The sequence below is a fragment of the Gossypium arboreum genome, chromosome 1 (assembly GCF_025698485.1).
Source record: "Gossypium arboreum isolate Shixiya-1 chromosome 1, ASM2569848v2, whole genome shotgun sequence".
In the NCBI taxonomy this organism is placed as follows: Eukaryota; Viridiplantae; Streptophyta; class Magnoliopsida; order Malvales; family Malvaceae; genus Gossypium; species Gossypium arboreum.
In genome coordinates this window covers 52,618,226-52,627,622 of record NC_069070.1, presented here as the reverse complement: position 1 = coordinate 52,627,622, position 9,397 = coordinate 52,618,226, and the positions used below count along the sequence as shown (strand labels likewise).

The following is a 9,397-nucleotide window of genomic DNA, read 5'->3' as shown; positions in this document are numbered from 1 at the left end:
CAGCTTGACTGTGACATAAGAAAAAATGCAAATAAGGTTGTATTACCTTGAGAAACAAGTTGATAAATTGTTTATTATTGTCATACGGTCTTAATAATAAATTGTTTATTATTTTCATAAGGTCTTACTAAGCTATAAAGCTTACCCCTCTCCTTTCCATTTCTTTTAGTATTGTCAGGTCAGCTCGGGGTTGAGATCGTCAGAGGCAGCATCACACTATCAAGCCATCGCTTTCAGGGTATTGAGGAATCTTAAACGTCTTCAAGTGAGTGGCATGTATAGGGACTTAGTTATTGATATGTGTTCTTATGATTTGGCCAAGATGTTAGCTTATATTAGTACATTGTATATAGCCATGAGATGTGGCTTATGATGGTCATGACTTGTAAGCCTATTTATCCAAGCTAAGTATTAATGCCTTGTGATGTGATCATGTGATTATATTTGTTTGATATGAATGGTTAGTATTACGGTATGTATGTTTGATGAATGTCTTATGACCAAACGAAGTGGTTATAATCAGAGAATAAAAGTGTGATATGGCAATAAGTCAATAATGCTTGAACATGAGATTGGTGTGGAATGACTTAGGCAAGCATGGTATAAGTGTATAAGTGATAATCAAAATGACATGTTCAATTGATTGTGAATTGGTGTGTTTAGACTTGGTATAAAATGAGTAAGCAAAACACATATATGGTGACATATGAATATTACAATTGAGTCTTAATGGAGGATGTTTAATCATTTACTTGATGCTACATTATATGTGTCTATAATGTATTTAAGCATGTGAGGTATTAATGGTAACAAAAAGGCTTCGAAATTAGCCTAAGTGCTAGCCACACAGGCAGAGAAACGGCCATGTGTCTCAGCTCTGTGGAGGACACGGCCTAGCACACGGGCGTGTGGCCTGGCCGTGTAGTTCAATTCATTTTGCTGACGTCATAAACAGAGAGTTACATGGCCTGAGGACATGAGTGTGTTGAAGACACACGGGATTGTCTCTATGTCCACACGGGCATGTGACCCTGTTTCTTGAAAATTTTTCTAAGTTTTCCCAAAGCTTTCCAAAGTTCTCGATTTAGTCCCAAATTGCCTTTAATGCATGTTTAGAGCCTCGGTAGCTCATGTAAGGGACATTATGCATGTGATTAAATGTTTTTAATTTAAATGAAATTTTATGGCCCGATTTCACGAAATTGTGTACATTTAAGTCCGATAATGCCTGGAACCCTGTCCCGGCGTCAGATATGGGTAAGGGGTGTTACACCCAACACTCTAAGGCTTATGTGTTCTTGACTTAGTGTCAAATACGATAATTGAAACAAGAGATGTTGTATTCATTGAAAATAAGGTTTTCGATGATTTAACGAATTCATCAAACCAAAAGAAGTCTTTGTGACAATAATGATATGAAAATGAGGAAAAGTCAAAGAGTGAGAAAAGTAAAGGACTTTAGTCCCAATTTCATTTCCTCGCAATCTCTAGCATTCCTTGTTGAGCGAAATATATAATCTTTAATTAAGAAATCCTCATAATGTTTAATATGGATGGTGATCCACCATCCCCTGGTGAAGCTATGAGTTTTAGGGATGTAGCATTTTCGAAAGACGCGATCAATGATGAAATTGATTCAATATTGTCCGACAATACTTGGATTATAGTTGATCTTCCTCAAGGATCGAAGTCTATCGCGTGTAAATGGGTGTTTAAAAGGTTAGTGGCTAAAGGATTTAGGCAAAATGAAGGCCTAGATTATTTTGACACCTATGCACCAGTGGCTAGGATGACATCCACTCAAATTCTTATAGCACTTGCATCTATCCATAAGTTACATGTACATCCAATGGATGCTAAGACTACTTTTTTGAATGGTGATCTTGAAGAGGAAGTCTACATGGAGCAACCAGAAGGTTTTGTGCTCCCTGAGAATGAACATAAAGTGTGTAAGTTGACCAAATCATTATATGGTTTAAAACAAGCGCTTAAACAGTGACATGAGAAATTTGACTCGGTTATCTTGTCATATGGTTTTTTACATACTGGTGCGGATATATGTATTTACATTAAATTCACCGATATCTATGGTGTAATTATTTGTCTCTATATAGACGATTGGTTTTTGGGACGAACATGGAAGGTGTTCATGAGACCAAAGAGTATCTAGCCTCGAATTTTAAGATGAAGGATCTCAACGAAGTAGATATAATTCTAGGTATAAAGGTGAAAAAACATGAAAGAGGCTTTGCAAATCTAATCTCACTACATCGAGAAAGTATTGGAAAAGTTTAAACACTTGAATATCAAGGATTTGAACACTCCATAAGATTCGAACTTCAAGTTAAGTGAGAATAAATGGTAGAGTTATAGCGCAACTTGAATACGCCAACGCAATCGGAAGTCTAATGTATGCAATGCATTGCACTAGACCCAATATCGCTTTTGCTGTGTTCAAATTGGCGATATTTACAAATTGTCCTAGTACTAATCATTGGAAAGAAATTTGTAGGAATTTTTGCTATATTAAGAAAATAAAAAATTTGGGATTATTCTATAATGATTATCTCGTGGTACTAGAAGGTTACTCGGATGCAAGTTGGATTACAAGTCTAAGTGACAATAAGTCCACATCAGGATGAATTTTTAAGATTAGAGGTAGAGCCATTAGTTGGGCCTCCAAGAAACAAACTTGCTCTCACATTCAACTATGGAGGTTGAATTTATAGCCTTGGCGGCTATTGGCAAGGAAGCGGAATGACAAAGAGATCTCTTGCTAAATATAAATTTGTGGCCACAACGTAGGTTCGCCATTTCCGTATATTATGATAGTAAATCCACCATGTCTCGAGCGTACAATAAGATGTACAACGAAAAGTCTAGACATATAAGTTTGAGACATGAGTATGTGAGACAATTGATTAGGGACGATGTGATAATTGTTACCTATGTTAAGTCAATTGACAATTTAGTGGATCCATTGACAAAAGATTTGTCAAGGAATTTAATTAAGAGTACCACCACTAAGATGAGATTAAAACCATTGTAATCGCGTCATTGATAATGGAAACCCTACCTTGTTCTAGCCAAAAGTTAGTTTGAGGTTCAAAGGGTAATAACAAGTTATCGAATGACAACGTGCACTTACATCAGGATTCAGTGTTTATATTTTAAGAGGATGAATTTTACTCTTGATGGATGAGCATTAATTGTTATGAAATCCACCTATATGGACATGAAGTGGGGCCGCTTCAACAAGATTTTCTTTATGGTTTTCTCTCATACATGTTCATGAAACAGGATGATCACATGACCATAACAATGTGAAAGCAAATTAAACTCTTACTCTCATACTTAACGGTTATGTGTGAAAATTTTCCAGTATTGACTTTAAGAATGATGGTTCAAGCGACTAGCCACCATTCACTTTGTTGATACTTTGAGAGTTTGCACTAAAGCAAGGTTCAGTCTGCGAACACCCTTTCTTATGCATAATCATTGTGTACTTATTTTCTGGAATTAACAATCTAGTGGGAGATTGTTGGAAATTGCAGGTTGCAAATTTAATTATTGATGAACACTTATTCAAATTTAGAAAGTGATGATTTATCATTCAATGGGTACATTTCCATAGGACATATTTCTTCTAAAAAGTATGTCGAAAATAGTATCCATTGAGTGCATATAAATAGAGGATCTATGGTGCACACAAAATCATTACAAGTAATCTTATTTTTAGAAATTAGAGTAAGAGTTGGGAAATTTCTCGATTTTGCTAAGAGTTATGAAATTTCTCGATTTTGCTAATCAAAAGAAATTTAAAAGTTTCGTTGTATCCCGAGAGGACCTTTAACCCTCTAAGAACTTTTTGTGGGGACAAATAATTCTTTTTGGAAAACGTCACCCGTGCCTCGAAGTCTACTGTTTAGTTCAATATCATCTCCAAATCTATTTTCTCCACTCAATATATCCAGCAATTTTCAGAGTCAATTTGTTCCTCGAATAAATTAAATAGATGAGAAATTATTTGAGCATTACCAGTATAAACAATATACTTGAAAGTTTTTCCCTGAATTAATACGTCTTTTATTTTTTCCAGTAGCAGCTAGCTTTTGTTTATTTGTAGTGTTGATCAGCTAAAAAGTTTCAGGCTGGCCCCTTAGCTTAACAATTATCACTTCATCTTTGTCTTCACTACTTAGTACTTACCCGGAGAAGTCTAACAACTACAAGCTCAAAACATCTTGAACAATTCCATAATAGAGTTGACTGGTTGGATTTACAATTATCTTTGCCTTTATATATATATATATATATATATATATATAATTGAATAAAACTCTGTTATGCAAAAGACCTTTTATCTTCTGTTCTGTTTTGCAGCAAAGGCGATCTCAAACTCTCCTCTCCACTTTCCTCCTTGGCCTTTCCCCACAGCACCCCGTAAAATCCACTCACAATTATTATTGCACCAATTACCCTACAAATCAAAGCAAAAACATATTTCTCAGTTTTCTTTCACCGCAAGTGCCTGCGATTCTTTCAATTATGATTGCACCAATTACCCTACAAATTAATTATGTTGGCCAAGTTACTTGATTCTTTCAAGTTTTCTTATGGTTACTGCTCAACTGATAGAGACTATGGTGTTACCTACTGCTATTGTTATATCATTAAAGTATTCATTTGGTTATGCTGAAAAGCTCAAATACCTTCCCAGAGAAAGATCATCTCCTAAGAAGACGATACCCATAACGGCTGCAAAGATAGTGGCCAAGGGTTTGAACATGGAAACGTATAGAGGTCCTACTTTCCATAGGCACCATGAACACAAGCTGATCCGGAAGGTTGTTGCCACTATTGCCTGAATCAATAGCACCATGTTGTTATTTGTGTGCGACTTCAATTCTTTTAAATGATCCATTGAAACTATAGTGTGCTTACCGAGTATAGAATAGCGACAAGCCCTATATTAGGTTTTAGTTTCCAAGCACTAAGGTCCTTAACAAGAAACAAAGAATATATTGCGGAAAGAATGGCATTGAAGAAGCAAAGATAAAACATTACAGTTAGTACTGCCGGGAACTTTTTCAGAACCATGGTCTGCAGGATTTACAGAAAGTCAGTGTACAGTATAGTATCTCGAATATCTTTGTTACCATAATCTATAACAAGGGTTCAATATGCTAACCTGTATAACATACCATGCAGAATTTATAAAAGCTTCAACTGCAAGAAGCAGCCCTCCAAGGATCCAGTTTATTTGTGGCGAGGAAAGAAGCTGATGAGGCAATCTCAGAATTGTTGGCCCCTTATAAAATGTCACTACAAATGCCCCTGCTATGGAGATTGTGGTTCCTAAGACCTTGGCTTGGCTGCTTGTGCTTCGCCATTTATGCTTTTCCATCCTAAACCAGCAAATGGAAAGTTGACACAGATGCAATAATTTCAACTACAGTTTATAACCCTTCTTGTATTACAGATTAATACGCTGATAAGCCCAAACCTAGCACAGTAATCAACACATTGCGATTTTTATTTCTGGTACTGAAAACGCATAAAAAGGAACCTGCAAACGATGGCAAGTATGAAGGTAAATGCTGGAACAAGGTTGAGCATGGCTGTAGCCATTGCAGGAGAACTGTACTCTATACCTGCGTATCCACATAGTTGGCCGATACATCTGCATTGAGAAAGGTCAAAGATGTGAAGAATCTACTGGTTTTTTTTTTTCCTTTTCTTTTCATGAATGTTAATCGGATCAAGATAATAGTTATACTCTTGAAATTGAAAGAGAAGAAATATGTTACGAACCCAATCAAGGAAAGGAGAAAGATCAATATACAGAGGTTGGAGGAGTTCCATGGAAGATGTACCGATCTGCAAAATCTCAGAATTCAAAAACCAAAAGTTAAAAAACCAAGAAAAATGATAGCTAAATTTGTTAAGGAAAGCTCAAGATATCAGGGACCTGTGGAACACGAAAGAGCAAGGAAGAAGAATAAGGCTGGAGAGAGCATTAGAGTAAACAATAAGAACATATTTGTCAACCCCACTAGACATTGCTGCTTTGGTTATTACCATGCTGCTAACTTGAGCCAAGATTACCATTACCATTCCCACAAAAGGCACCAGATTCCCCATTTTTGCTGAACCTTTTTCCCTGTCAAACAAATGCATATGAGGTGAAACTTAAAGTGGAAGTTCTGTTTTTGGGATACTAGTTGTTTTATTCCTAAGTGGGTAGGCTATTATAAGCGACGTGGACCTAACAGTATGGCTCACTATCTCGCATGACTTTTTCGAATGTAAATGATAACCTTTTCTCAAACCCACTCACATATTCTGCGATGTTAATAATGAAAGCTGGCTAACATGCCATGCCAGAAAAGGTGGAAAGGATGGTGTAATGTAAAAGTTAAAACTCTATATAAATAATTGCACGAAACAATGACGCCACGTCATTTGTATCTCTTTTTAATAGTTTTAGACTATATCAGTATTTTTATTAAATTTTAGGATTTTATCTTGAATTTTAATATTTTAATTTAGATTTAATTTTTTTCAGGATAAAATCCTAAAATTCAGGATAAGAGTACTGATGTGGCATAAAACTATTAGAAAGGAATACAGATGACGTGGCGTCACTGTTTCGTACAATCCTTTCCCTATTAGTAACATACTAAAAACAGTCAATTTTCATTATTACTCAGAAATAGGAAAAAACTAATAATGTAAATAATTAGTCAAATGTTAAAAACATATTATCGAAAATAAGGTATTTGTCTGACTCCTTTTGTTTCAATTCTATTTAATTTTTAAAATTGAATGTCTTATTTTCATTTCTTTAATATAATGGGAGACTTTTTATCACTAAATAAAATCTTATTTTTATTTTATTATAAAAATAATATAAATATATTTTATTTTTCTTTTAATTTTAATTTATATTGAAAAGGCCTATTTTTTTTCTATTATTAGTATGATTCATATATAATTAACTATAATTAAATTTTATTTCAACACTGATTTGAATTGATAAGCATATTATTTATTATTTAAAAAATTATGTAAAGTGCATCGCCAAATAGTAGTACTTGAAGAGAATCACATTTTCTTACATCCCATTAAAAGTGTGATTTCTAGTAGCTAAACTCAAGTCACACGAATTTGAATAGAGAATTTTAACGTATTTTTTTAAAAAAATTTATATAGAGTGAGTAAATTTGATTCAATTTGAAAAATAAAAAATAAATTTTGAGTTAATCGAATTAAGTTATTCAATTATTTGAATAAGTAATTGAGTTTCAAGTTAAATTTTACAATTCAAATAACAAATTGGTGTAAATATCATTTTGGTCTCTGTTAAGTTTGAAAATGTGCAAATTGGTCTCTCTCAACAAAAATTACAAAATAATTTTTAAAATTCCAATATTTATATATTTTAAAAATTTAAAAAATTCTAAAAATATATATAAAGAAAGTTAAAAAGTAAAAATTTTCTAGAACAATAATTTTTGAGATCTAAATTAATTAATTAATTATTTAAGTTTATCATACTAAAATATTTTTTATTTTGCTTTGAAAAATTTTAAAAAATATGGTTTCAAATTTATCTGCTCTAACATGGAATTAGTTATACAATAACAAGATTTTAATTTGGTATTTTTAATTTTTAATTTAATTTAAACAATTTTATTCGATTTAACTCGATTCGATTCAAAAAAAATTTGAATTAAGTTAAAATAATAAAATAAAACTCTTCAACTCAAAATTTTTTTTTTTTTCATTCAATTTGGTTAGACACTCATCCCTAATTTTATATTGCAAGATTCAAGTCAAACATTATTCCAATGTGGCCTTAGGCCTTAAGCGAGTGGTCAGTGACGAATGCAAGTTTTAATTTCCTCTACAAATTTGTTATCTATCGATTAATATAAGTAAAAAAAAAAGCTAGACATTTAATTTATATTTGATTTGCATATTAATTTTGTTTCACCAATGATGAATAGTTAATTTTGAGTTATTTTAAAAATATTTTATTTACTATTAAATGCAAATATTTTGGGATTTAATTGTAACATTCTGACATTCTACCTATTAATTGCATATAAAATTAAAAATTATTTTGTCAAAGTTTTTCTTTTAAAATTATTTTTAAATGCTAATTTTAATAAAAATGCCAATTATTTATAATATATTAACTTAGGCTTATTTTAAAATTATTTATTCATTTGATCAAATACAAATATTTTTTAACCTAATTTATGCATTTTGACCTTCTATCTATTTATCGCAATCACTATTTCATCTAAATAATCTCTTTATAAAACAAATATTTATTCTATGTTTTCAAGATTATATTATTCAAATAATATATTGAATTATTTTAACAATGTATAAAAGTTTTATTGCCTTCTAACTGTAACATCCCTCACCCATATTCAACGCCGAAATAGGGTTACGGAGTATTACCGGACTTCCAATATATTTATAAATACTTTTCACATACATTTAATCAATTCATACAATCATCATTCAATCTCAATCAATTTGTACCTAATACGAGCCTACTAGGCCCTAAACATACATTGGGAGTGGCTCGGGACTAAACCAATAGCTCAAGAAATTTTTAGAAACTTAGAAAATTTTCCTCAAAACAGGGGACACACACCCGTGTGACCAGGCCGTGGTCTCACACGGCTACCAGACACGCCCGTGTCACAGGCCATGTGGACATTTGAAATGGAAGCACATGGTCGTGTCGCAGCTCGTGTCCAACCCCGTGCAACTCTCTGATTTGGGTCACACAGCCAACTCACACTCTCGTGTGGCTAGCCCTTGTGTCCTAAAAATGGCCATACACGCCCGTGTGTGAAGCCGTGCCAAACCTGTAGGGTATACTGACTTATGCCATACGGCCAAGTCACACGCTCGTGTGAGGCCGTGTGGAGCATATTGACTTAATTTCAAAATCAACACCAGGGGACACACGGCCGTGTCCTTGACCATTTGTCACACACTGTTGAGACACACGCTCGTGTCTCTACCCGTGTAGACAAAAATAGGCTATTTGCCAAGCCACTTTTGCCACCCAAATTTCATGTACCTACACCACAATTCAAAGGCACCAACTGAAGGCATAATAAGCATTAAATCAATCTCATACCAAGCATATTCCATACCATTTCATTACCCATCAATACAAATCACAAAATACCATAATATGCCATCTAATTTCATACTTAAATTCACATATACAATTCAATTAACTAACACTCCCAAATATACATCTTTTAGCTTAGTTTCGCAAACAAACAATGTCCATAAATCATCCATTTAACACTCATGAAATCTATTACCATCAAATATTACATAACCATCAACCAACTCACTA

General features: G+C 33.3%; 1 protein-coding gene across 2 annotated transcripts; it reads right to left on the bottom strand.

Moving 5' to 3' along the window:
• Positions 1-4,062: 4,062 nt before the first annotated feature.
• Positions 4,063-6,341, bottom strand: LOC108481941 (WAT1-related protein At5g40240-like). 2 transcript variants are annotated; one of them, XM_017785039.2, is made up of 7 exons: positions 5,972-6,341; positions 5,815-5,880; positions 5,570-5,683; positions 5,192-5,408; positions 4,945-5,103; positions 4,713-4,864; positions 4,063-4,480 (listed from the first exon to the last, which is right to left on the bottom strand). In XM_017785039.2, exons 1-7 carry the CDS (start codon positions 6,178-6,180, stop codon positions 4,345-4,347), a joined length of 1,053 nt encoding a protein of 350 aa, XP_017640528.1. In that variant the 5' UTR covers positions 6,181-6,341; the 3' UTR covers positions 4,063-4,344. The 2 variants fall into 2 exon arrangements, with proteins under 2 accessions (XP_017640528.1, XP_052884702.1); XM_053028742.1 differs by having other exon boundaries at positions 4,945-5,001; positions 5,972-6,340.
• Positions 6,342-9,397: the final 3,056 nt, after the last annotated feature.

What these genes read in the sequence shown, in the direction of transcription:
- LOC108481941 (XM_017785039.2), bottom strand. Translation starts at nt 6,180, where the DNA reads ATGCATTTGTTTGACAGGGAAAAAGGTTCAGCAAAAATGGGGAATCTG. An exon ending in TTTCTCCTTTCCTTGATTGG is followed by an intron (nt 5,684 to 5,814) that starts GTTCGTAACATA and finishes TTCTCAATGCAG; the next exon opens with ATGTATCGGCCAACTATGTG. An exon ending in CTGCATGGTATGTTATACAG is followed by an intron (nt 5,104 to 5,191) that starts GTTAGCATATTG and finishes TAAATCCTGCAG; the next exon opens with ACCATGGTTCTGAAAAAGTT.